We start from the raw sequence: 25,620 nt of genomic DNA on the forward strand, positions 1-25,620 counted from the left end.
GCACTGTTCCAGCTGCGTCTATCTGTTCATGATCCAGAAGCGGCCTTTCCATTACCGCGGTCTCCTATCGCTGCAGTATCATCATGTGTCCTGGACTGTAGGTCAGTCTACTCTTAGCCTAGCCCACCCCCACACCCCGGAGGAAGGCTATAACCCTGTTCACAGCCTCGTCCCAATGGCTGCAGGTAAGCGCTGATTATCAGTCGTTTTTTAAAAGACATGTGCAGGTCAGTACATAAAATGAAACGATAATCATAATCAAAATGTGGTGAATTGAAAACCCATTTCTCAAGAAAATAAACTACCTGCACTTCAGATACTGCTGATGAATGGAAATAATCAAACAATTCTGTCGTTGTGAAGCTGTTGTACAGAAGTATATAAACTCGTGCATGAAGCACCGCTCAAAAGATCGAAATGAAAACGCTTCAGGGGTTGGCTCGACGCCAAGACACACATGCCTCAAATCCCCGAATCATCTTGATCGACGGGATGAGCACTGTTATACTGCCGCCAGTTCTGACACACTCGCTCCGTCTCTGCAAGAGCCTCAGGTCCGCCGAGGCTCCGGACGATATCGTGCTGGCGCTCCAGAATCTGCAAGCCGAGACCTGATTTATGGGAAGAACAACGAAATATGTCAGTAATATGTCACTCTCATAGAATACTTCACAAAAAAACATGCACCAAAAACGCAATGTCGCGAGAGAAACATGTAACTCACCAGCCGAAGCGTGCCAAGCGATGTGACAGTGCAGCAACCAAGCTCCAGGGTTGTCCGGCTTGAAGGCGATGGCGATATAGCCGCCAGCAGGCAGGAGAACAACATCGCGCCTCGGAGGGTTCACGAAGTTGAACGTCTCGTAACTTGAGACGGGATCGAAGGTGGTGGTGTTCTGGGCGAGCACGACGACGTCCATGCCGTGCCAGTGTAGAGGGTGGGTTACTTGAGATGAGAGCGGTCAGCTATTGAACGGAGAATAAGATGAACAAAAAAGATTGTGACTATTCCTGAAGAGATCGCACTTACCAGCCAGGGCTGTGGTACCGTCCGGCAGGGGAAGACTCGTATTTGCCGATGCCTCGAGGATCATGAAGACATAACCGGCATCAAAGTTCTCTGCATGAATCAAGCTGTGTTAGTGACCGCCCACCTTCCCAGAATTGATATAATCAACTGCATTCTTTTCCCCTCGGGGACGGTTATTCACGCACCATCAACAATGTGAAAGTTCGAGTCCTGGTCATAACTCTTGTTGTCAAAGTTCAAGATGGTCGGGTTCCCAAAGTCCAGCCACAGAAAGTCGGGCGTCAGCTCCCAGTGGGCATATCCGCCGGTGGCCGCAGAGCTGTTGACCGTCTGGTGCACAGCCGCGAACCTGTTGTCGGTGATCTCGTTGGCCGGGTGGTGATCGATGACCCACGGCACCACGGGCTTCAGGCTGCTGTACGGCTCGTCCAGGCAGAGGGTGCTGTACGGCCACGGCTGGCTGGTAGGCTCGGCCGTGCTAGACGCGTCGTAGCGGATGATGCCCGTCGTCACGTTGAAGGGCTCACACGTTGCGCTGAAGCGCCCGCCGCAGGGCAGGGTCGGTGTGAAGGTGTTGCAGCCTGTGGCCGGGTGGGTGCGCATCCAATAATCGCCGGGCTCCTGATCAGCCTCGACCACGATCATGTAGCGTTGGCCTGAACGAATTCAAATCATGTCAGCAAATGTGTGCTGGCAAACTCGCAGTGAAAGAGCCAGCGATGGATTGCCTACCGATCCCGATACTCAGACTCGTTGTGGTATAAGGTTCAATAGGAACCAGATCCGTTTCTATGACTGTGAAGTTGTGGCCGTCAATGGAGAAGATGTAATGCGTTCCTGAAGATCCGTTGATCAATCTCAAGACGTGCTTCTTCCCTTTAGTGAAGGTGGTATTGAAATACGCTCCAGTGCCGGTCGCTGGATCATGGCCCGTCCCGTTGACCACGATGCTATCAGCATAGGCAATGCTCCCTGGAGTGATCTCCGCCTGGTAACGCACAAACGCAGAGTCGTGGACATAATCTTGGATCAAGATAGGACCGAGATCAATATCCCAGTTCGTGCTTGACGGACCATGGATGACCAGTGGACCAGCCAGGCCGTCAGGATACTGTTGGGCGTGTGAGCAAAAATGATTCCATTTCTTTTGAAATGGAATGTTAAGCTTACCTGAAGTGAGTAGTGCGAGTGATACCAAGTGTGGCCGTACTGCAAAGCCCTGAACTTGTAAGTAAAAGAGTCCTCATAGGCAATAGGGCATTGCGTGACGCCGTTGACACCATCCATCTGCATAGTGTTCAGCTGGCGAATGCCGTGCCAGTGAATAGCCGTCCCATTTGCTGTATAATTATTTTTCACGTGGATCACAAGCTCATCGCCCCAGCATGCCTCAATGAGCGGTCCGGGATACTGCTTGTTGAAGACTTTTCCGCTTGTCTTGGGGAAGCCATCGGCCGTGAGCTGCGACAAACACTAGGTTAGAGCAGATTCTTTTTTATTGCAAAAGAGGGTGCTTTGATATAGGTCTTGTTAATCTTACCAGGAAGTCTCCGTCTACTTCAAGCCAGTACTACCAAGCTGTCAGTCTCCATGCCAATTAAGGATTCTAACAGGCTGCCATGCAGGAAGGGAACTTACTTCTCGAGTAATACCACGAGGCGTAGCCTCTTCATTCTCATCTATACAGAAGGTAAGCATCGTCCTGCCCAACATATTGGGCCACTACATGTGACTAACAATCCGTGTGAATATCAATCTGAGAATAGGCCCCGAACTCGTCCGCAGACTCGGTATCTTGCAGCCAGCAGTCTCTAGATGTCGGCGTGTTGCAGGACGTCCACCTAGCTGGATAGACACACTGGAATCCCGGCGAGGCGTGCTCCGGCTCGATGGTGATAGTGTCAGGAGACGCCGACAAAGGGCTCTGCACGGCGTCATGCGAGCTTCCAAAGAGAGGCTTCTGAGAATAGTCGTCATAGGGAGTAAAGGGGGTCAGTGCAGCGAGCTGCAAAAGCGCATCAATACATGACTGAAAAAAGCCCATGTTGACGGGTAGCACAAGAGCGAAGTGCACAGCTCGTCAGAAATGATCACTGGGTAGCATCAAGTTGACGAGGGAAAAGAAAAGAAAACAAGAAAAGAAAAGACAAGAGAAGATGCAGACGAGGGCCTGACCCGTTCCCCTTCTATCCTCTCACTCAATCTATCTCTCTCTCTCTCTCTCTCTCTCTCTCTTTCACACACACACACACACACACTCAATTGCAATTTTCAGCTCTCTTTCCAATCATCCATGGACATCCTCTCAATGGTCACCGCCACGAGGTGCTCTGTACAGGCATCCATCTGCGGCTTGGACTCCGTCATCGCCAAGTGTTGGATGTAAGGACTATCGGATCTTACCTCAGAGCTTATACTCACTAGAACTAGAGAGAGGACAAGAGAGAAGCGGAATTTCATACGAGACACTACATTGGCCAGAGTACTATTTCGCCCCCAGAGTCCTGTACCCCCCCACCCCCTTCCCTCTTCCTTCTCCTCCTACGCCCGTTGTTCCCTCGTCGACGAAGTCCGGCTGGATGTCGAGTCCAGTAAAAGTGCAAAAAAAAAAACAAAACCAGGTATAAGTCCGGGTTAAAATCAAGCAGCCAATGGCTGGAGTTCTCGTGAGGCTGAGGCTAGTGGCGAACGTGTTGGCGGGGGTCTCGGGTGTTGTAAAAGAGCAAGTGGGCAAAGACTTTTGAAGCCTCTAACCTCACCGGCCCTCACGGCTCTGGACGCCACGGTTCTCCCGTGAGATTCTCGGGAACTTCGGAACGAGCGGACATTCCACCTGGTAATGATCTGACCAACGACGCACAGCCACCCCACACGTAGACTGCAACAGCATAGGAAAGCGAAACCCTCCTTACGCCCTCACCGCGTGCGAATTAAATGGTCAGCAGCAGCACACAGCCAATGCGGCTGAAACCCGACACCCTGGTACACCTTGGTGTGGCGCCCAGGTAGGGATGGTATGGCAAAGTCTGAAGTGCTCGATTCGTTCGCACTCATTGTGTCACGTTGACTCTCACCCTTGAATCTCAGCCCTAAGGCTGTTTAGCCACCTCTCTTCCTTGCACGTGAAGCTAAGACATGCAGGTGGCTTGCATGCACTATGCTGAGACCCAATCGAATGCTCGACGTAAGTCCTGGCTGTCAAAGTGTGTGTGTGTTTTGGGGGGGGGGGGGGGAGGGTCGGATTGAGACCGTACTTTAACATCGGATGAACCAAAGCATATGGGCATATCTTGGATCGCGCTGTTGATCAGATGTGCCATAAGTCAACGAACAGCATCCAATGAGGCTTGTGATACACACTAATCAGCTGATTTTGCTCAGAAAGATAGTGCTGACACCCTCAATTGATTGCACACAGTAAGCACAGGAGTTCTTGAATTGATTACTTGAGCCTGTGGCAAGCCTTTCTTTGTGAGGGCTCTCAGACCCGACTCACAATCGCTCGGAGAAGCAGCATAAGCTAACCGAGGAAACGAGGAATTAAGCATTAACAAACCGAGGGTGATCCCAGAATCGCGGTGAAGTGCTTCCCTATCTGTGTGATCGCCAGTGAAAAGACTTTATCATCAGTCAGACCGTGCATAATCTTTCCATATTACTAAGAAACGTCAACGTCTTGTCTTGTCAAGTCCGAAATCTTCCAGACGAGCAGTAGATATGCTGCAGCCACCCAGAGGCTCCTCATTTCGTATCCCCAGTCCTGATAGTGAGCATAATTTTGTGCTACTGTGTGTTCGCGCCGCGCCAATAGTATAGACGTTGCTCATTATGACCTTGCATAAAGCCTCGACACCGAGAAATGCTGATTGTAGACATGTGACGTCGGTTGCTATGACTGTGCGCGTGAGCCAGACATAAGCCTCATGTCCAGGTTCATGCAAGGACGACCGCCTCTGGATCTGATAGACTTCTCGTATTGCTTCGACCATTCCATGTTCTTGAGCGGGGAACGGACTTTCCTAGGTTGCATGGTCTGACTGGATTGTTCAGGCTCATGCGCCTCATCCCAGATGTACTACTTACCGCGAGATTTGGCGGAAGCCCCGTGAGCGGTAGATGCAAGGCGGTGTCAGGCGGAGTGGAATGAGAAAGGCCATTTGGGCAAGAAGAGATGTGGGTGAGAGGTGTTGCATATCTCCGTCCAGATGAGTCACTGGAATTCTTGGCAAGAGTCAGGTCCAGATGACCAACCTTCGATGCCGGGGTCACAGGCAAATGCATGAGCGTGCAGCTCGTCTGCCCTTCTCCAAAGCCACCCATGTCAGTCAACCTCAATGGTCCGAAATCAAGGCTCCCGTCCCGTGCGAAGACCCCGGTCATCCCCTCAGCCAGGCTAGGCTTGGTGAGATGGTCAGCTTGGGTCGAGGTCATTGGCTTTCTCGAAGCAGTAAGCCCCTTCATCTCATTGATCTCTCTCTCAAGCGCGCGAAGGTCGTTGTACCCACCAGTGGTGGGAAGGAGCTCAAGCTCAGGATATTCTAGATCGCCAGACGCCTGGATGCTGCTTCGCCTCTCCCCTCGCATGGATCTGTCCCTGGATGAGGTAGTTGAACGTCCCGGCGTAAAACGACTGAGCTGAGATCTGAACGGCTGAGTGAACTTGTCTGAGAAGGACCGAACAGCACTTTTCTGTTTCGGTGTGATGTCCTCCTTGTCCGTAGTCCAGGTGACTTGTCCAGTAGCTGATATGCTCGCAATAGCGAAATCCTTTGGCTTGACATCATCTGCCTCATTAGCAACAGCATTACGCTCGTCGCGGTTATGCGAGGGAAATCTGGCCCAGGAGGCTGGCGGCAACTGGGATGTTGTGCTGATGGCCTGTGGCGGAGATGGCAGAGGACGACGAGAAATAGCTTTGGATGCTCGCTTTTGGTTGTCAAGCAGTGAAGCCAGATCTCTCGGAGACGTGTATGCTCCCAGTGGTGTTTGTCGTACCACTTCCGTGTCCTCTTGCGTCGATGTTTTACTGCAAATCAGAGATTGAACATGCATTTTGGGCCCACTGCGTCTCCCTTCCACCGATGGTCGAGGGCCTTGAAGTAGATCACCATCGTGACCTAGCCCTCGTAGCTCGGTGGCGGGTGCGTGTGACGACGTGCTGCGCCTTTGGGATCTCGGCAGTGACTCAGCTCTGAGCGCCCGTCTCCACAGCTCGGCTGTCTCATCGCCATCCTTGGACGAAGAGAAACCACGAGGCCGAGAGATGTCACCATCCTTAGCCGTAGATCTTGCTTCTGAGGTGCTGGATCTCGTCTCGTTGGCCCGATTATCGTTCAATGGGACCTTGAGATGGCCGTGGTCGGAACGACCTATGGTGTCCTTCTGCCGGATGTCGGAGCCGCTGCCATCGAAGTGGTGTGAAATCGTTGGTATACCGTAAGCAGAACTCGGGAATAGGTGAAACAATGGAAATTCCAGCTTCGCAAGATGGGTCTCCTTATCTCTGCTCCACACAGGCAGCGGTGGTGCAGGAGCTTCAAAAAGGTGCGAACCGCCGCATGGCCGTTCCTCAGGGCTCCTCGCGAGCTCTTGACGGCAGAGAAGCTCTCGGCGGGGACTAGAAGTATTCAATCCAGACTCCACCTCCATTTCTCGAGAACTTGAGTTGGCAGGACCCAGAATCGAGTTGTCAAGGCACGAGTTTGGTGCTGGGCATGGCCGAACACCGACTGCACCTTTGTTGGGGAGAAAAGGCCCTAAAGTTCCAGAGAGAGAAAAACCGTCAAATACCTCTCATTAACAGGAAGAAAAATACAACGAATCACCGGAGAGCACCTACATCTGAAGGAGGGGAGTTTCAAACTACCAACACCTTTCTTGACGACATTCGAAACGATAGGAGCATCGTCTAGCTTTGCTGGTCGAGAAGCACCACCAAGGTTTCCTGCAAGGGAGTGGACGATAGGCTGCGTGTCGCTCGGTGGGGTCGTCCGGGTAAGTTTGTCGCTGCCATCACGCACAGCCATTTGCCAGGCGCTGGGACGTACATTATATCCGTCTCCAGCTAGGACGTGAGGGCAGCGTGCAGCTCCCTCCGGTACTTGCAGTTGATGATCCTCACGTACGTGGTCAATGTGTTCTGAGAGTCTAGACACCGTAGTTTCATGACGATATGGGTCATCTGGGTCATGGCTGTCATTATCTGCAATGACGACGGCTCCGGAATCCCTCCTCTGAGGGCGGCGAAACTGTTGGCTCTGTGTTCGGAGCCATAATCCAACAGGCGACTCCTCTCGGACTAGAGACTGGGAGGGCGGAATGCGCATGCGATAGCTGGAAGTCAGAGACACCTGGCTTGCATTGAGCTTGCTCATAAGTCTTGGGCCCTGCACCACAAGTGATGATGAGTTGCTCCTGGGGCGCCTAACGGATGCCTGCCCTTGGTTGTCGGTGACGGAAAGGCCGTCGGAGCAGAAGCTCCCAGCTACTGGGCCGGATGGCGATAAGGTTTTGTCGGGCGTGAGCAGTTCAGCCAGCTTGGCCGCACTGAGGGACAGCCTCCAAGAGGCAAAGGACGAGGTATCTCGGAAGCTGGGAACCCGGCCTGGGCCAGGTTCTGGAGAAGCTGGACTGTCCGGCCCGGAGCTGCAGTGTTTGGAGTGTTTGTGGCAGTCGGCCTGCGTGAAGGTAGACTCAGTGCCCGCCGGATCTTGCGAACAAAGAGAGCAGCCATTTGGTTGGCGGGTCTCCTTGTCTAATGACAGAACTTTAGATCGCGAGGATATGAGGGGTTCTCTGTTCGAGTCCTCCTGTACCATGAACTCGATGGTATCCCTGGGCCCGTTGACGCTAATGGTTGCAGATGCCGAGACGAGACCGGAAGAAGACGTAGATGGTTCACTGACAGCGTCATCGGTCTCGTCCTGGAGCTCCTCCTGGATCCGCTTGCGCATGAGCCGCTTCACCTTGGCGCGATGTGCTATCTGCTCTATGGTTTCGACGCGGCGTGACAGGGAGTCCTGGGAGAGATGGCGGCAGAGACGAGCCTTGACCACCTGTACCGTGCTGGTGCCCCTGCTTCTGATGCCCTGCGCCAGGCCATCATCGCCATCGTCGTCTTCCGAGTCCTCCATAACGAGCTCGCCCGACTGGACGAGGGCATCTGCTGCAGCTCCAGGAAGGGGATCGGTCAAAGAGGATTCGGCTGCTGTGGATTGGGGTGAGAGAGCCAGGGCATTGGTATCAGGAGGGTCCAGGCAGGCTGTAGAAGAATGAGTGGATGAGCCATCTGGATCTTGGCTAGGCATCTTCTCGCCATCGAGTCTCTTCTTTTGGTGCCGCAGACCGCAGCAACATAGTCTAGCCATGATTGCTGAAATCAAAGCGAGACGGGTGTATGTCTGACAGACTAGAGCTGATGTGCTGAAGGCATCGACACCAGCGCAATCGAGGTAGCGATGGGGAGGAGGAGGAGGAGGAGGAGGAGGATGATGCGGAGGCAAGGGGGATGGAGGTTACGAGAGAGCGAGAGCGTGCGCGCGAGGAACAGAGAGACTTGGTGATGGACGAAGTGTGAGAGATGATCATCATTCGAGTGCAGAAACAAGCCAGGCCGCACATCTGGCCTGGGAAGATTTGTTGTGCGCATCTTGAAGGAAGGCACGAAGTAAACAAACCACAACTTGACATGACGTGCTGAATGAAGGCAGGCAGCTTCTTGTTGAAAGCCCCTCCTCTTCCACGGAAGGGACGACCAGGCCACGGTCGTGCCTACCTTGAGTGTAGTATCATCTCACCACTGCTTCCCTCAAATGGGGAACGTGGCAAGAGTCCTCTCGCCCAACATCGACTTGACATGACTGACCACGCCTGTATGCACAGTACTTACTATCTCCATGTGCTACAAGACCACACTCTCCGTCTCCCTTCCCTCCACCCAAATGAGAGATAGCTCCTCAAACGTCGAGGTGTCCTTGCACTTGCTGGACATACCACAGTGCAACCACTGCATCCTCTGCTGCTGCTGCTGCTGCTGCTGCTGCTGCTGCTGCGGAACAACCTCGAGCCTGGGGTCACACTTGAGACCTATGAAGACCTTCCTGCAGGCGCACTTCATTCGTCTGGCATTGATTTCCGATGCACACCAAGCCTCTTTGATACACCGTGCTTCACAGGCCAACATCGACGACATTGGGCCATGTCGCAGTGCGATGACCTCATGATCCAATGGTCGCATCGATCGTCAGGCTGTTCTGGATATTCTCGTCTCGCGTACCCAACAGCGTCATAAATTGGCCGACGCCAGGCTGGGTGGACCATTTCGGCATATCTCAACATGAGAGGGCCCACACAACCCCCGGTGTCGCGACGATGACAAATGCACATGGCCAACGACTAAGGTTACGGTTACGGCTACTGCCGCAGGACCACCGCAGGACCACCGCAATACGACCAAGCATGAGTCGTTGTCCTCGCGTCCTACTTCAGGTCGTCCGTCTGATGAGCTTGGCGTCCGACTACAGCTTGAGACGACGGGCGTCTTTCTCATTAATGACCGTTATTTGAGGGCACAGCCAGGCTGCTGTCATCCAATCCTGAGCTAGAATCACGACGACGTCGATAGCGGTCCCCTTATCGCTGATCGTTCGGTAGTAATGAGCACGGGCGCATTGATCGACCTACAAACTAAACACTTGCTGCTACTCTGGTACCAAAGTATTTCTGTGACGAGCACAAAGGTGGCCGCGTCATGGCCGCATGGCGGCTGAACGCATTTCAGGAATGCAACACCGCCATCTAAGCCGCAAGGAGTCCTGGGAGATTCTTTTTCATCTCTTCTTGTTCTCAAAAAAGAGCGCCCTGGGGCCAAATACAGCCAATCAAGGCTCAGGCACGCATTGACTGTGCTCGGCGACCGAGAATGTAGCCGAGCCTTGGCAACCGGCCTCTTGGCGCTGAGCAAGGAAATGAGGGCAGGCAGGCTGACTCCGTACCTGTTTTGTGTATACGAAGCATGATCATGGTAGATGAATCATTCTGCCCTCCAGATCCAAAGGCTATTCAACGCAAGAGGCAACTGGAAGTGACCCGTATGTGTGAGAGAATGTGTATGTATGTGTGTATTGGAGGAAGGGAAAAAAGAGGATAAAGAGAAGGATTCCTCAGCGCCTCAAGTACGGACTTGCAGGCATGCTCGGGATCGTCGGGCGGGGAGGGGCAGGTACGTAAGGTTGATACAAGAAATATGCAGCTCGCAGGGCCGAGTCGCTCCGAGCAGGGTTGTCAGGGGGGCCACCGTCTCACTCGCCCTCGCTGGTCCTACGACGATTTAGGATAGGAGGCGAGCGTGCCCGCGACTCATCGTTGTGCGACCGAGCACACACCCCTTCAGGCTCTGCTGAAAGGAATTTCCTGAGTTCCCCTCTCTGCTCTCTTGAGATCAATGCCCAACAGAACAACAGCTCTGGGATCCCCAAAAAACAGCTGATTCTCTCATCAGACCACCTCGCCATCCTTCCTACATCTCGGACGGCACAGAGCTGACCACACAGGTGAGCCCGGGCCCAAGCCAGCCAGTGTGGCGGATCCGCAGTCGTGGCTTGACACACTGTCTCACAGCGGCAATCTCGTGCCGAGCAGCACCGTGCGACTCATTTGCTTCTGGTGGCTCTGGTTCTCTACACCTTCCTCGTACTTACGATCTCGGTTCCGGCGTGACGCCCTCTCGGTTGGCCGACTCGACCGACCATCTCCAGCTTGTACAACCGACCGCCGACCACATGGCAGCATATCGACAACCGCCAGCCATGAGTCCCAGCATCTCCGGATCCATCAGGACCGTCTCCGAGACCCCTCACGCGGACGACAACTCCTCACCCACCACCGATCCTCACTCCCTCGGCGGGGACGGGGACGAGGACGACCCTGACGACAAGAACGCTGAGCCCGGCCAACCGCCTCGGAAGAGGCAGCGGGTGCGCCTCTCCTGTCTCGAGTGTCGACGGAGGAAGTTGTCGTGCGACCGAGGCTACCCTTGTGAGAGGTGTCTCAAGTCCGGCACGCCTGACCGCTGTACCTATGAGTCCAGGCCGGGCCTGGCACCGCCGCCGAAGCCAGCGGGCATCCCGCTGTCCCAGTACGATGGCCGTCTCTCCCTATCCAACGACAGCCTGGTCCGGAAGGATGGCGTCCGAGACTTTGACCGCCTCCGGAGGCTGGAGATGGAGGTGACGCAGCTCAAGAACCTGCTGGCCAAGTCTGTCGGCAGCGATGGCAGCATAACCCTCCACGACTCGCCGGCCGCCGTCCAGAGGCCGGATCCAGAGCTGGTCCCGGAGAACAAGCTTCCCGAGTTCATGCAGTATGGCCATGACGCGGACAACGAAATGCGCTTCTTCCGCGGCAAGGAGTTCCGCACCCGGTACTTTGGACCACACAACGCCTCCATGGCCTTTAGCCAGCTGACGGGCCTGTCCCCCTTCATGAAGGAGACGGCAGAGGAGTGGCTCAAGCCGCTGCACGTGGCCGCGCGGACCAAAGACAAGCCCGGGAGGAAGGCAGAGCTCCAGGCCAAGTATTTGATGGCCGACCACGAGCTGGAGGCCCTCCTGCCGTCCAGGATGGAGACGGACATCCTCGTGTCTGTCTACCTGGACCAGTTTGAGCAGCTGCACCGCATCGTCCACATCCCGAGCTTTAAGCGACAGTATGACAAGTTTTGGGTGCCCAACGAGGTCCGGCCTGCTGCCATGACCGCCCTGGTTCTCTCCATGATGGCCGTGTCCAGCTGCATGCACAGCAACACATCCTCGCCGCCCAAGTTTCACGGCATGGTCTCCTCAGCACACAAGACGGCCGAGGAGTGGATAGCCGCGTGCGAGGAGTGGTACCGCAACCAGAGCCACAAGCATCGCCGCCTCATTCACTACCAGATCGCCCTCCTGATCTACCTGGCAAAGCGGGTCAACAACATCAAGAAGAAGCGATACTGGACGCACGCCGGCCTTCTGACGCGCGAAGGCATCTCGCTGGGTCTGCACCGCGACCCCGATGTCATGATCGGTGCCAGCCGGAACATCTCCATCTTCAACCAGGAGATGAGGCGGAGGCTGTGGGCGACGATACAGGAGTTTGACTTTCAGGCCGCCTTCGACAATGGTCTTCCTACCATCATCAGCACTCTCCACATGGACGCCAAACCGCCGAGGAACATCAACGATGATGAGTTTGATGAGGACTCGACGGAACTGCCAGATTCCAGACCCATCACGGAGTACACGGCAGCCTCGTTCCACCACCTCTGCAGACAGAGCCTCCCCCTGCGTCTAGAGCTCAGCAGGCTGCTCGCCGGCCCCCCGGACAATCTAGACTACGAGCAGGTCATCCGCTACACTAACGAAATCACACAGGAGATCGACGCTCTCCCCTGCTGGGACACGTCAGCCAGCATGGAGGAGGACGGCTCGCCAAAACCACTCCTGGCGTACACGCTGCTCCACGTGCAGCTGCGACAGTACATCATGCCGCTGCACCAGCCGTTCCTACGCATGCGCAAGGTCAACTCCAAGTACCAGTTCTCCGAGGTCATGTTCTATAACGCCGCGCGGGACATGGTTCTGCTGCACGACAAGCTCACCGAGTGCGGTGTGCGGACCCTCAACTTCCTGCGCGAGGATGCGCTGACGCTCGCGCTCAACCTGACGTCCGTCACGATGCTGCAGCCACGCGGCTCGACCAACATGATCATGGTTAACAGCCAGCACACGCTCAAGCTGCTAGATAAGTGCTTGCAGATGAAGGAGGACCGCATTCTGCGGTGTGGAAACAATGAGCCTTGGGGCTACAGCATCATGTGCGCTGCCTACGGGCTGCTGGAAACTCATCTGGGCATCAAGGACTCGCAAACTGCCAAGAGCTCGAGCGCCGAGAGGTTTATCAACTTGCATTATCGCCTGCTCGCAGGCCAGGAGCCACCGGTATTAGCCCACCACCAGCAGCAGCAACAACAACAGCAGCAGCAGCAGCAGCAGCACCACCAGCAGCAGCAACCGCAGCACCCGCAGCAGCAACAACACCGGCAGATGGCGGTGGCACAGCAACATGGCCCGCAGCAGAACGCGGCAGGTGGACTACAGCTCCGGCCCGAGGGTCCCAGCCTTCTAGAGAGAGCGAAAAGCATTACGCCTTTCGTCCACGGTCCCAATCATGGCGGAGTACCGGTGCAAGGCGCAGGCGGTGAGGTGAACGGCATGCCGAACACGCCTTGGTGGTTGGCAGCGGCAGATCCTGCTGTAAGTAGTCTTGTGTCTTTATTATCTTTCTCTCCTTCCCCTTTGCTTCTACATGCTAGCCAGTTATGGAGAGAGATATTGACCATTTCACACCAACAGTTGCAAGCAGCACAGCCGACTCTGAACCCCGAGTTCAATATGGAGGTGCTCGGTATGAACCTGAACGATCTTTGGGCTGTGGACGCCTGGGAGGCGTACTAGACAAATTTCCTGGAACGGGGTCCATTTGACGGAAAATAAACAAAAAGCACACACTCTACCAGCATTGATACCCTCCTCTCTTGTTTTTGATGTTTCGATCGGCTTGGCGAGGAACCTTATTCAGGACGGACCGATGCTATACTTGTTTGGATTTGATGTCTTTCTTGTCTACCCCTGTTAGCTATGTGTGTATATGAGCGAGAATTGAAAGTCAAGAATGTACGACTTGGCTCTGTGAAAATACAATTACGAAGTTATATTTGATTGATGGCTTGCGCGATCCAAGAATCCAGGGAGTTTGATAATGGTTCGCCAGTCCCGCCTGCAGCCCCTGCCTTATCGAAGGCAAGGCTTTGTTCCAAGGAACCCACCCTCCTGAATCCATTGCCCACCCACTGGATTAAGGCCGAACGGGGCCGCTGCAAGGGGTATTACTGTGGGGGAGGGGGGGGGGCCACTAGGGCCAACGGCGGTCGGGTCGCACTGGAGGTAAAGCTTATTGTTCCCCTGCAACGCTTGTTCTGACGACGCCGCTAGCACATGAATGGCTTTCCGGGCATAATCCGCCGCTGTGGGGCTATAGCAGCAGCGTAGATTGATGATGCCTCACACGCAGGGAATCGAGTGATTCAGCACTGTTGGTTCATATCCTTTCTCCTTCTTCTTCTTGGATTCGCAATCATCATGGTCACTTGCAACAAGTGGACAAGTTGGCCGGGTTAACTTTGAGCGGGGGGCAATTGGCACCACGCTTGGACCCTTTGAGGAGGAGGAGGCGCGCAGGATGAAACAGTCTTCCTGGGGCGTTTCGAAGGAAGCACGGCTTAACACACACATTGCTTGCACTTCTTCTCCTGCGTGTACTGTAGCCCGTCGCTCATCATAACGAGGCGACACCATGCAACAAACAATCATGATATGACGACGACGACGACGACGACGACGACTAGAAAAGAAAAGAAAGATGAGGTCTCTGTCTTGTTGTTTTCTGACAAGTGTCGCAGCCCTCCTGTCGCCGGCGCTGGCGCTGGGCACGGGCGGGAAGTTCAGCATCGTTCCGGGCGGGAAGGGTTTCGACAGATTCATTACCATATGGCTAGAGAACCAGGTACGTTCTGCATCTGTCCATTGCTCCTCTCTTTGTCGCTTCCGCGAGCTGTACATTTTCCACAGCACGACTTGCTAATCTCCCTTCTCTCGTCGTGGAAACAGGACTTCGCCAAAGCAGTCAAAGACGCCCACTTTGCCGACCTCAAGCGCGAGGGGATCCTCCTGACCAAGTACTACGCGCAGACACATCCCTCGCAGCCCAACTACATCGCCTCGATCAGCGGGGACTACTTTGGTCTCGACCATGACGACCCCGTGCACATCCCGTCCAATGTCTCTACGGTGGTGGACCTTCTCGATACCAAGGGGATCTCGTTTGGGGGCTACTTTGAAGACCTGCCTGGGCCTGGGTATATGGGCATTGCGAGTAGTAGGCCAAGCAGTGATAAATGGGACTATGTGCGAAAACACAAGTGAGTACAAGAACTCTGTGGAATTGGACAGGAGGGACGAAAAAAGAGGACAAGAGGACAAGGACGCGCTGACAGGAAACACTCTCAACACAGTCCCTACGTCTCCTTCGACTCCATCACGAACAATGGCACCCGCCTATGGTCGGTCGGCTCCTTTGACGACTTCCAACGCGACCTCGCCGCCGCCGAGATCCCACAGTTCGTGTTCATGTCTCCCAACATGAACCACGACGGACACAACACGACCCTCGAGCAGGCCACCTCCTGGGTGCACGACTTCCTTACGCCTCTGCTGGCAGACACTAATAACAAGAACAAGGCCGCCCTCGCCTCCACCCTGATCCTGCTCACCTTTGACGAGAGCGAGGACTACAGCCAGCCCAACAAGATCGCGAGCCTCCTCCTGGGCAGCGCGGTGCCGACCAGCCTACGCGGCACCGAGGACAACACCTTCTACACGCACTACAGCATCCTGGCCAGCGTGGAGAACAACTGGGGCCTGCCCAACCTGGGACGGTACGACGTCGGCGCCAACGTGTGGCAGTTTGTTGCCGACGCCACCGGGTACAAGAATCCAGGGGATCCGGATACCCTCTCCGGAATCAACAGCTCTGTATCATATCCGGGGTTCCTGCACAGCGACCCAGCCAGTCGCGTGCCGATCCCCCCACCGAATCTGAAGCTGGTGGGCGCTGGTGGCCAGGGGGTCGTGGACAAGGTCAAGCATGCCTGGCGAAAGGCGGCGGAGGAATTAAGCCCTTATGATGGGATTGGGGAGCCGTTTGATGGGGGGCAGTGGCTGCCGGAGTATGTTCCTCAGGTTTCGAATGTGTAGTCAGGCACGCAAGCGGTCTTGCATTACGGAGATTGCATGGGGGGTGAAAAGCAAAGAAAGGACACAAGAGAGAAAGACGGCGGCATCTGGATGGTAGGATGGGAGAGAACTTCAGTGATTCAGTGAACAAAACTCGCCAGAGAGAGACGGGAGACTTCGCGCTTGGGATATATATACGTTGGCGTTTGGAAGGAATCAGAGCATACACACGAAGAAGTTGCTGAGGCCTGTGAACGGTCTCAGGAAACGATTTTCAGGTAGGTACATATAGATCAAATTGTACGACTACAATCAGCTTCCAGAGGGATGCTCTCACCGATCAGACCACCCAGTGCCATCAAATACCGTGGAGCCTCCGTAAGGCAAGCTTACTTCGTTCGCGGGAGCCATTTGTTTCTATCAGAGACTCTGAATAGCTTTATCTATTCCTCCTATCTTTCACTCTCTTTCCTCTCTTTCCTTCTCTCTTTCCTTCTCTCTTTCCTTCTCTCTTTCCTTCTCTCTTTCCTTCTCTCTTTCCTTCTCTCTTTTCTTTTCTTTTCTCTTCTAGCCTTTCTTTTCTGAGGGCTCCTGCTTCGCAGCCGCCCCCCCCCCCCCTTCACCCGCTTGAAAAGATGCTTCATTTTGCTCTCTCCGCTACTTATTCTCTTGAAGCAGTATGCTCTTTTGATTAAAATATTTTAACTTAAAAACTATATATTTAACAAATGAGAGCTAATCAATGTTTATAGCTCACTTCTATATTTGATTTTTGCACTCTTTCTCTCTTTTTTCTTTTTAATTATTAATTTTTTTTTCCTGTGTAAGCTATATCTGATAAGAAATCAGAGCGTATACTTGAAAAAATTGCCAAGGCTTGTGAATAGTCTCAGGAAGTGACCTCTATTGATATATATAGATCAAACTGTGTGAGTATAGTTAGCTTCTAGAGGAATGCTCTCACCAATCAGACCATCCAGTGCTATCAAATAACAGGAAAAGATGTGAGTTATTAAGGTTCAACACAGCAGAGCATGCAAGCAGACACAAGGATGATTTGCATCGCAAAGGGATATCACCAATTCATATTCATACGCTCATACACACAATTCTTTCTTTTCTTTTTCTTCGTATAAGTCAAAGGGGGGGGTTTTGGGCCGGGGTAGTTTTGGGCCACCCTGGCCACCCTCGTCAAATACACACACCCATATATATATATACTGTTTATCTATTCTATTCACCCACCACGATGCAATCCTCCTCATCAGTAGATAATTCGACATCGCTCTCTTCATTCAGACTATCCTCGTGGCGATTGGCCGCGTTTTGAGCTCTCTGTATATCCTCAATCCCTGCAAACTTCGAATTCGGATCCATATCAACCTTTCTTCTTTTACTAGGCCTCAGAGCCTCAATCTGCCTTTTCAACGCTTTATTTTCCTCCAATGCCTTGGCAAACTCGAGATCCCTCTCCCCATAAGCCTTTTTTATCTTCTTGAATAGCATACGGCGGCCTGGTTCCGTTCGAAGTTGTTGTCGATTCTCTAGCAGCTGATAGTACAGCTGTTTAGCCTTTCGAGGAGTTGAAAAGAGGACTGGCTGGCTTGAGGAGGCTTTTGGGGAAAGACGAGGTGCTGTTGATTGTGCTGAGCCTGAATTGGACTGGGTCTGACGGCTTGGTTGACTGTTCTCGAGGAGAAGAGGGCTCAAGAGGGCTTTTGAGGGTCTGAGAGGCCACAGACCAGTTGCTTTCCATCCAGATCTAATATTCTGGCTTGAAAGGCCTTCCAGTCGAGCCAGACGATAGTTGCTGAGGAATAAACGCTTGCCTGCAATAGTTGAATCGCCCCATTGGCCCATATTGCTGACTTTCTTTCTGTATGCCCGTTTGAGAGATGAAAAAACCCCTAGATCGAGGGGTTGAAGAACGTGAGAGGTATGAGGAGGCAAGTAAATAAGCAGGATATTGTTTTGGAAGCAAAGCCACATAAACTCGTCCGTTTTATGGCTGCCATGGCCATCCAGGACTAACAGCCTGGCTTCTGAGGGGTCTGCTGGCTGGCTATGAGGAATGAAGATCTCTTTCAGCCATTCAACTGCCATTTTATCGTTTGTCCATCCGTTTTGCGTAGCTGTAAACTTCCAACTATCAAAAAGCTCCAAATCAAGAGGAAACCACTGTTATTGTACCGTTTGGCCCTTGAAAATCACCAGAGGGAAGAGGTAGGCACCTGTAGCTGAGATACACTCGAGGAAAGAAGTTCAGGCTTTTGATCCAGGGTCTTTCCTTTGAATTGAACGCGAAGAGGAGCCTCCGAGGACTAATCCATTTGTTCCTTGGCCCTCCATCAGGCCAGCTTCATCCATATTCCATCTATTAGCTGGCTTAATAGCTTGGATATGAGGAAGATTGAAAAGACGAAACCAAAGCTGTATTACCTTTGTTGTAGCCCCATTCGTTCGTTCAGAGGCAATGCAGCGAGTCTTCCTGACCTTTATCTCTGGATTTCTCTTCAAAAAAGCCTGAGTCCATTGCACCCCGAGGGCCTGAGGGTCTCCCTGGACCTCGAGGATCTGCTGAGCAAAGTATTTGAGTTCTGAATGGCTTGGTGGAACGCCTAGGCTTTCTTGAATCAGGATCCATTCGGCCAGTCTTCTTTCCTGATCAATAGAGAGCCTTTGCTGGTTTTCGTGGGCTGTTTTATGCGATTCCCCTCCTTCTAGACGAGCCTGAAGAGTACTCCTTGGAATACCCCATTCCCTCGAGGCTTGCCGCTGAGACTTGCCTTTTCTGACAGCCTCAACGGCCTGGGCTAGCTCAAACTCGGAATAGGGCTTCATAACAGTCAGATAAAGGTTTGCTGGAAAGATGAAGTTGTTTGGATCAAAATTGGTTGAGTAATAGCTATCAAACTAAAGGGGGTTGAAGAGGCGGTGAGGGTGGCCAGGGTGGCCCAAAACTACCCCGGCCCAAAACCCCCCCCTTTGACTTACTGCATGAATACATGACCCGATCCCCTCGTCTCCTTTGGCCATCATCTCACTATATCATAAGCAGGAAACCCGAGGTAAAGGCGGTGACAAGAGTAAATAACGCAACAACGCCAGGCAAGCCCACAGCCCCCGTAGCCGCCACATTGGCCGTGCCCGTGGCCGAAGCAGTATCAGAGGCACCGTGGATAAGGTAGACTACACCGGCTACGTTCACCGCGCTCATGTCAGCCGTGTTGTAAACGCCGACGCCGGTTTCCGTGCCAGTTGGGGCGGTGAAAGTTTCCGTAACGGTGCTCAGCAGGTCTGAAATCCCCGTGATCGGCTCGGCCGAGCCGGTGAAAGTATGATCTAGGAGCGTGAGGGTCGTGTTGACGGTGTTTGTATCACTGCTGTTCAGGAACTCTATGCAGACTGATGTTGGGATGGGATAGTCGGGCACGGTTGATGTGCAGAAGCCGTAGAGACCAGCTTTGTTTGCGTCAAAGCCACTGGTGGGGAGAGAGAGAGGGGGGGGGGGGGAGAGATCATGGTCAGCCCATCATCATGCACTCAAGAGATAGATCCACCAAAGGAAGAAGAAGAAGGAAAGAAAGGAAGGAGGGGGAGAGGTGGGGTGGAGGGACGGCTCACCTTGGGCAGCACAGGACAGCAGTCTCGCCCGCATCCATTGCTTCAACCATCGCATTACCAAGTGGATTCTCGAGATAATCCAAGTCGACTAGCGGCCCGCTCGTAGGGAACGAACTGACAAACGCAGGCCCTGTGGTCTCGACGGAGCCATTGTCCACCTTGGTGGCGAGACCAATGGTGGACCATCCTGAGGGGCAGACCAGGCCGGGCGAGTAGTACTCAGCCGAGCTCGCCGAGGGAGCGGCGGTATATGCTGCGTAGTCGGAATCCACGGCACTGCCCGAGGGTACACAGCCGGCGGCGGATGCGAACGCCGTGCCGCAAATGTGGCCAACATAATCCCACATGGCACTATCAGAATATGTGTAATCGGAAACGATCCATATTTCACTATGGCTTGTACAAGACGGCGCTGGGGTAAAGGTTGTTGTGAGGGGGCCCTGCGAGTCGTGTGAGTCTGGGTGATGTCTCCTAGGGCGTGTGTATTCCCCAGAGTTGATATTAATCAGTTTAACATGTGCAGCTCCTTACCAGATTGCGCAAGCCCCAGCTTGCAATGGAAGTAGCCGTAGGCATTTTGGTAAGATGAAAAGGCACAGTATGCTGTGACTATCTTGGGGTGAAAGGAATGGTCTTGACAGAAAGGGGTTCGAAAAGTAAATCCAGCCCAGATCAACCCAGGAGAGGGTGGGGTCTCCAAAGGTACTTATCAGGTTGATGGACCAAAGCCTGGTTATAATTATATACATAACATGCTACTGATGCCGCCGAGTCTACGAAACTAGCATGATAGGTGCCTAGTTGTTGGTTGACGCTTTGCGGCTAGCGGCTGACATCGATACCACCACACTTACAGGCATTCATACTACCATGTATCATAGTTCTATCACAGGTGTCTACTGTTCATGTCAGCCAACTCAAGAAGTAGGCCTAGCGTTAGAGTATTAGATTAAGGTTGGCATGGTTTGTTGGGGACTGCGCCACTGGAGGATCCAGTAGCTTCATCCATCCAGCACCAACAATCCCGCGGTTAACCCACTAATTTTCTCTCCTACGATTTCCTCTCCTACTGTACACAGAATATGTAGAAGGATGTTTACTCGACGGCCACGTGGAACTCTAGGGCTGACGCCCAAATATTCGCTTGCTTCCGACAGCCCGATGTATTAGTACATTTTCAGATTGTTCGTGAAACAGACGTTTATGAATGAGCTTCGAGATTCGTTGTGAGGTCTTGTGACGTCAAATTCTCATTCAATTATCAGCCACAAGGTCCCGAGGTCCCGAGCGAGTCCAATGATGACCCCGCCAATGGTGGTGTTGAGATTCCCGTCTCGATCGTTCTAGATTGCAGCTCATTATTACGATGTTTGGCAGCTTGGGGCAGAGATGTTGTTTGAAAAATGTTTGATTACTCATCTCTATTCAACTGTTTGGTCAGTCTGTCAGTCCCAGTCCTTGATCTATCCTCGACCATGGTGTTCAACCAGATTCCATACTCTAGTAGTTGTACCATAAAGAAACCTAAGTATCGCAACCTCGATCAAAGCCTAGAACTTGTGAAGTGCCTCTGTGATTTCAGTACGATGACCCACGAAGGACTTGTCGTTGCCACGCTGACCTAGCCACGATGGATGCGCTATTAGTAACGGGGATGACAACGAGGCCTCTCAGGTGTTGAGGAACACGGCTGAGGGCCAAGAAACACCGGTACTTGGAACATGATGAATACATGACAAGCGGGCCTAAAAAATTCTGAACGTCTCCATGAGCTTATAGGAGTAGAGATACAATACTAAGAATGACAGCAGTGATGACTTGGTTGGAAAACCATACTGCGGACACGATCGTGTCAAGGTATCAATTCGTACAGGTGATAATGCCCAGAATGTCTCACATTTCTTCCCGCCTTGATAGTGTCACACTGAAGTCCCGTGCTGGTAATGTGAATACTGGCCTAGTAGGACGTAGGAAAGAAAATGGCCACACTGCAAGGCAACTTCTTTACAGCCAATGGTTATGTGACTTCGCAGTCAAAGTCTCTTTTTCTCTTGTCTAGAATTGTTCATTTGAACACTGATGGAGAGCACATTTGTCTTTGACCTTTGCTATCGAGTGCAAGGTAGCCATATCAAAATCCTGGCTGTTGTAAGGGATGTGCTGGACCTCCACCGTCCCTCCCTGCTTTCTCCCTCAATGCATGCCCTCTGTCTAGCAGTGTCTCAAATAGAAACGAAAGTACGAACCATCCCTCTTCACGGTACCTGGCTATTAAACGTCCATGCCCAGGAGATATTCCCCGTTCTCGAGTTGTCCATCAATCCCATGAGACGCTGACCCACAAGATGGCGGCCCCAGCCAAAAGAAACGCCATACTTTTCTACGCTGCTGTGGTTGTATTTCTCATCTTTGCAATAATCAAGATCCGCCAACAGAGAGAATATAAGCCCCAAGTCGAAGACACCGTCATCGACACCACTGGTGGCTCCTGGTCACTCGGCGCAGATCAAATTGAACAACCCAAAGAGCCCTCGTCCCAAGCTGACTCCCTGAAATCCTTACCGGAATCCCACGAAAAACTCGCCGCCTTCGGTCATAAATCATCCCCTGTGGTGGAAAATGCCTTTTCCGTCGACGACTCGGCGCCTCGCGCCGTTCAGAATCCCATGGACGACCAGGAGGAGCAGCCATCCTTCTACGAAATAGCCATCGAGACAGGCACGGACAAGGTCACCCTCCATACCTACCAAGACATGTATGAGAGATATCTGTCCCCCAAGCGCAACCGCAAGATCAGGCTACTCGAGATCGGCCTCGGGTGCTGGCTGGGGTACGGGCTTGGGTCGGCTTATCACACCTGGACGGAGTACTTTTCATCTTTAAAGGAGATCTATTTCATCGAAAAAGACGTCGAGTGCGCTGACAGGTTGTCGCGTGAGTTGAGCGATGCGACCATTGTCACAGGCGACCCAGGGGACGAAGCATTCCTTGCAGGCTTCTTGCTGGAGCACAACACCAAGTTTGATATCATCATCGTGTCTGGTGGGCACAGTGTGGTGCAGCAGATGGAGAGCTTGCGCACCTTGTGGAAAGCGGTGAAGCCTGGCGGTGTGTTCTTCTGCGAGTATCTGGAGACGAGCTACATGGAAAATTACGGCGGGAAGGGGAAGATCAGGTCGACAACTAAAGGCAAGAGTATGATCCAATTTCTTCAGGACATCAGCCAGGACATGATGTATCCTGATCCGAACCTTCAGGTTTACCAACTCAAGGGAATGGGTCCTATATGGGAACGTCAAGTACAGTTTGATGAGGTGGAAAGTATTAGTCACATTGATTGTGGGAAGCAGATCTGTGCCATTTCGAAAAGAGCAGATTAAGTAGATAATCACAATGATGAGGGGGAAGTCCTGTTTCATTATAAGTAATTTGTGATTTGTTGCCTTGTAATTGCGTCTTTCCTAAAGGTGAACAAGAGTTGAAAACGTCTCTGTTAATCAGCTCGTTCTAGGACCGCCTCACGTGTCGCACTTGTAAACTGATGTCCCTTATTCATAGTGGCCCAATGAGCGCTTTCGTCCACCGCTGGCCGACGCTTCTCAATCGCCAACACGGTATCGATGAAGCTGCGCTTGAGTATGGTATTCTTGCGCGCGGCCAGCAGCTGTGCCGTCTTGAGGATGTTCTTGATCTGCCTTCCGTTCAACTTCATCTGCGCCAGCTCCTTGACATCCTCCTCGGTGATCTCGGGCTTCTCCTTGAAGCCACCAATGAAGTTCCTCCAGATCTGCGCCCTCGACTCGGTGGTCAGATCAGGGTACTCGAGGGAGACGTGGATGCGCGACTGGAAGGCGGCGTCGATGTTGTCGACGCGGTTGGTGGTCATGAACAGGATGCCCTCGTAGTACTCGAGGGTGCGCAGGAAGATGGAGACGACCTTGTTGCGCTCGAGGTCGGAGGTGGACCTCGCCTCGAGGAAGACGTCGCACTCGTCCAGGAGCAGGATGGCGTTCCAGCGGGCGACCAGCTCGAGGATCTGCGACAGGCCATTCTCGACCTCCCACGGCTGCGAGCCGAGATCGCCCGAGCTGAGCGTGTGCAGGGGCACGCGGAGGTTCTCTGCCACGGCCTCCGCGGTGAGCGTCTTGCCAACGCCAGGCGGGCCAGACAGGAGGCAGATGATTCCTTTGCCCTTGCCAGAGATGACATCGTCGAAGGTGGCGCCCCCTTCCAGCTGCGACTCTGAGAAGGCCAGGACGAGCTCCTTCTGGTCCTCTGGCAGCACGAGCTTGTCAAAGGCGTCGTTATTCCACTGGATCTCGTCGACCTGCTCGACATAGAACTCGAGCCACATCTTGCGCTTCAGCGAGTAGCCGCGGGTGCGCGAGCTGGCCAGCATCTGGTAGTAGGGCGTGAGTCTCAGGTGGCCCTTGTCGGTCAGGCCGTGAGTCTTCTTGTGCTCCTGGAGGCGCTCGAGGTCCTTTGCGCTCCAGTCGCTGAGCCAGCGCTTGCGGAACATGTTGTTGCGGTTGAAGGACTGGATGTCGACCACGATGCGCCCGTTGATGGGGATGGGCATCTCCTCGCCCTGTCGGTCCCAGGTGATGGCCGTCCCGTCGTAGGCCTTGTAGTGGTGGCCTGCCAGGTTCTCAAAGAGCTGGCCTCTCTTCACGAGCTTTTCCACAATGGAAGTCCTGGCCTCATGGAAGACCAAGGGGAAAGCATTGAGGCTGGTGATCTTCTTTGTGCCGATAAACTCGGGCACGCTGATCCTCTCTGTATGGCGCCCAAACTCCTTGCCGCTGTAGTCGACGCAGTCTGCACTGACGCGCAGGAATTGGCCACACTGGTTCGACATGTATTCCGTCTCGTTCAGCTCAAAAGCCGAGAGAGGGCCCTTGTGTGCTGCGAGGATGACGGCGCCGGGCTGGAAGATCATCCTGGAGAAGGAAAAGTGTCAGTTTATTTATCCCTAAGAGTATATGTATGAGAGCATTCTGTGGGGAAAGAGGAAGGATTTAATGGGGCTTACCAGAGGTGCGGAAAGGTGATAACGCCCTTCACGACATAATCCTCATATGCCTTGATGTTATCCCCAATCTCATATTTGAGAATGTCATGTAGGATCACCAGGTGCTCCTTTGTCTTCTCCTCAAGGTCCTCACGCTGCATATACTCCACCAGGTTCGTCCAGCGGTGCACAAAAGGCTTGAACGGTGCCTCGAACGTGAGTCTGTCCAGCTCGCACGCCACGCCGGGATAGTCCTTAAGGATGACTTCACCCAGTGCCTGCCGCAGCCAGGGGCTCTGGACAACGATGGAGTGCGCCTCGAGCTTCTTGCGCCCATCCTGGCTCTTGACGTTGCGCACCAGCACGGCGTACGTGTCTGTCACGGCGTTCTCGGCAGGCTCCTGGGCGTCCTCAGGGTACTTGTCCACCCAGGTCCAGTTGCCGTCCGAGTCTTTCTGGGACCGGTAGATGTTCTTGACTTCTGATACGGAGCCGACGGGGAGGTCGGACTTCTTCTCGTCCTCGTCCTCGTCCTCTTCCTCGTCTGGGTTGTTGGCATCATCAGTAGATTCTTTGTCCTTTTCCTCCTCCTCCTTCTCCTTGGCTACATCCGCCTTCTTGAGAAGCTTCGACAGCTCCTCGAGACCCACCTTCTTCGTCGGCCCGTTGCCGTAGGTCACGGCGATGGTTGGGTTGATGGCGGCCTTTGTACGAGCCATTTTGACAAGATTAAGTATAAATGTATGCGTTAAGTGTACTTAATTTGCCGTGTTGTCATTGAGGGAAAAAGCAAGCTCTATAATACGGATGAGTTGCACATGTAAGGAGAGTAAAGTAAATAGATTTCTGCGGGGAGAGGGAGAAAGAGGTGTAACATTTATACTCAAAACTTATCAGATATTAACAGGTAAGGGTTGCCTTGACTGATGGACCTTCTAAACATATGAGACGCTATCTTTCTACGATCTCTACTCAGCCTCATCTGTCCAAGATCAATGTTGAAATGAGTCACAGCCCGGTTCATAATGAACTGATTAGTTACTACGCGTTGCTGCCTTCAACAAGTGGACTCTCTCAACACACCTATCAGATCAATCCACGCAGATGACAGATTTTCAGGGCGCCAA

The 25,620-nt window shown here is 53.1% G+C and overlaps 8 protein-coding genes across 8 annotated transcripts; 3 read left to right on the plus strand and 5 right to left on the minus strand.

Annotated features, from left to right (window-relative positions):
* Positions 1 to 462: 462 nt before the first annotated feature.
* On the minus strand, positions 463 to 3,074 carry M406DRAFT_339052 (uncharacterized protein; the record flags this gene model as incomplete). The annotated part of the gene is made up of 9 exons (XM_040921416.1): positions 463 to 611; positions 725 to 946; positions 1,216 to 1,686; positions 1,763 to 2,141; positions 2,201 to 2,491; positions 2,571 to 2,600; positions 2,669 to 2,709; positions 2,768 to 2,888; positions 2,961 to 3,074. 9 exons carry the CDS (start codon positions 3,072 to 3,074, stop codon positions 463 to 465), a joined length of 1,818 nt encoding a protein of 605 aa, XP_040776613.1.
* Positions 3,075 to 4,698: 1,624 nt separating this feature from the next.
* On the minus strand, positions 4,699 to 9,221 carry M406DRAFT_68079 (uncharacterized protein; the record flags this gene model as incomplete). The annotated part of the gene is made up of 6 exons (XM_040925132.1): positions 4,699 to 5,049; positions 5,114 to 6,786; positions 6,870 to 8,438; positions 8,707 to 8,800; positions 8,895 to 8,899; positions 9,023 to 9,221. 6 exons carry the CDS (start codon positions 9,219 to 9,221, stop codon positions 4,699 to 4,701), a joined length of 3,891 nt encoding a protein of 1,296 aa, XP_040776614.1.
* Positions 9,222 to 10,836: 1,615 nt separating this feature from the next.
* Positions 10,837 to 13,521, plus strand: M406DRAFT_255078 (uncharacterized protein; the record flags this gene model as incomplete). Its single annotated transcript, XM_040917011.1, has 3 exons — positions 10,837 to 13,005; positions 13,096 to 13,269; positions 13,420 to 13,521. 3 exons carry the CDS (start codon positions 10,837 to 10,839, stop codon positions 13,519 to 13,521), a joined length of 2,445 nt encoding a protein of 814 aa, XP_040776615.1.
* A 964-nt stretch (positions 13,522 to 14,485) lies between these two features.
* Positions 14,486 to 15,879, plus strand: M406DRAFT_339054 (putative acid phosphatase Pho610; the record flags this gene model as incomplete). The annotated part of the gene is made up of 3 exons (XM_040921417.1): positions 14,486 to 14,629; positions 14,734 to 15,044; positions 15,138 to 15,879. The coding sequence occupies 3 exons, from the start codon at positions 14,486 to 14,488 to the stop codon at positions 15,877 to 15,879; spliced, it is 1,197 nt and encodes a 398-aa protein (XP_040776616.1).
* Positions 15,880 to 17,097: 1,218 nt separating this feature from the next.
* M406DRAFT_225201 (uncharacterized protein) lies at positions 17,098 to 17,274 on the minus strand (the record flags this gene model as incomplete). Its single annotated transcript, XM_040915726.1, has 1 exon — positions 17,098 to 17,274. A coding segment is annotated over one exon (177 nt), but the record flags the coding sequence as incomplete, so codon positions are not given.
* A 1,627-nt stretch (positions 17,275 to 18,901) lies between these two features.
* Positions 18,902 to 20,058, minus strand: M406DRAFT_329546 (uncharacterized protein; the record flags this gene model as incomplete). The annotated part of the gene is made up of 3 exons (XM_040920440.1): positions 18,902 to 19,340; positions 19,483 to 19,922; positions 20,014 to 20,058. The coding sequence occupies 3 exons, from the start codon at positions 20,056 to 20,058 to the stop codon at positions 18,902 to 18,904; spliced, it is 924 nt and encodes a 307-aa protein (XP_040776618.1).
* Positions 20,059 to 22,166: 2,108 nt separating this feature from the next.
* On the plus strand, positions 22,167 to 22,718 carry M406DRAFT_222713 (uncharacterized protein; the record flags this gene model as incomplete). The annotated part of the gene is made up of 1 exon (XM_040915628.1): positions 22,167 to 22,718. A coding segment is annotated over one exon (552 nt), but the record flags the coding sequence as incomplete, so codon positions are not given.
* Positions 22,719 to 22,749: 31 nt separating this feature from the next.
* On the minus strand, positions 22,750 to 25,295 carry M406DRAFT_345956 (P-loop containing nucleoside triphosphate hydrolase protein; the record flags this gene model as incomplete). Its single annotated transcript, XM_040922131.1, has 4 exons — positions 25,144 to 25,295; positions 24,515 to 25,092; positions 23,066 to 24,422; positions 22,750 to 22,764 (listed from the first exon to the last, which is right to left on the minus strand). The coding sequence occupies exons 1-4, from the start codon at positions 25,210 to 25,212 to the stop codon at positions 22,750 to 22,752; spliced, it is 2,019 nt and encodes a 672-aa protein (XP_040776620.1). The 5' UTR covers positions 25,213 to 25,295.
* Between the last annotated feature and the right edge of the window lie 325 nt (positions 25,296 to 25,620).

This window comes from Cryphonectria parasitica (genome assembly GCF_011745365.1).
Source record: "Cryphonectria parasitica EP155 unplaced genomic scaffold M406scaffold_4, whole genome shotgun sequence".
Lineage (NCBI taxonomy): Eukaryota > Fungi > Ascomycota > Sordariomycetes > Diaporthales > Cryphonectriaceae > Cryphonectria > Cryphonectria parasitica.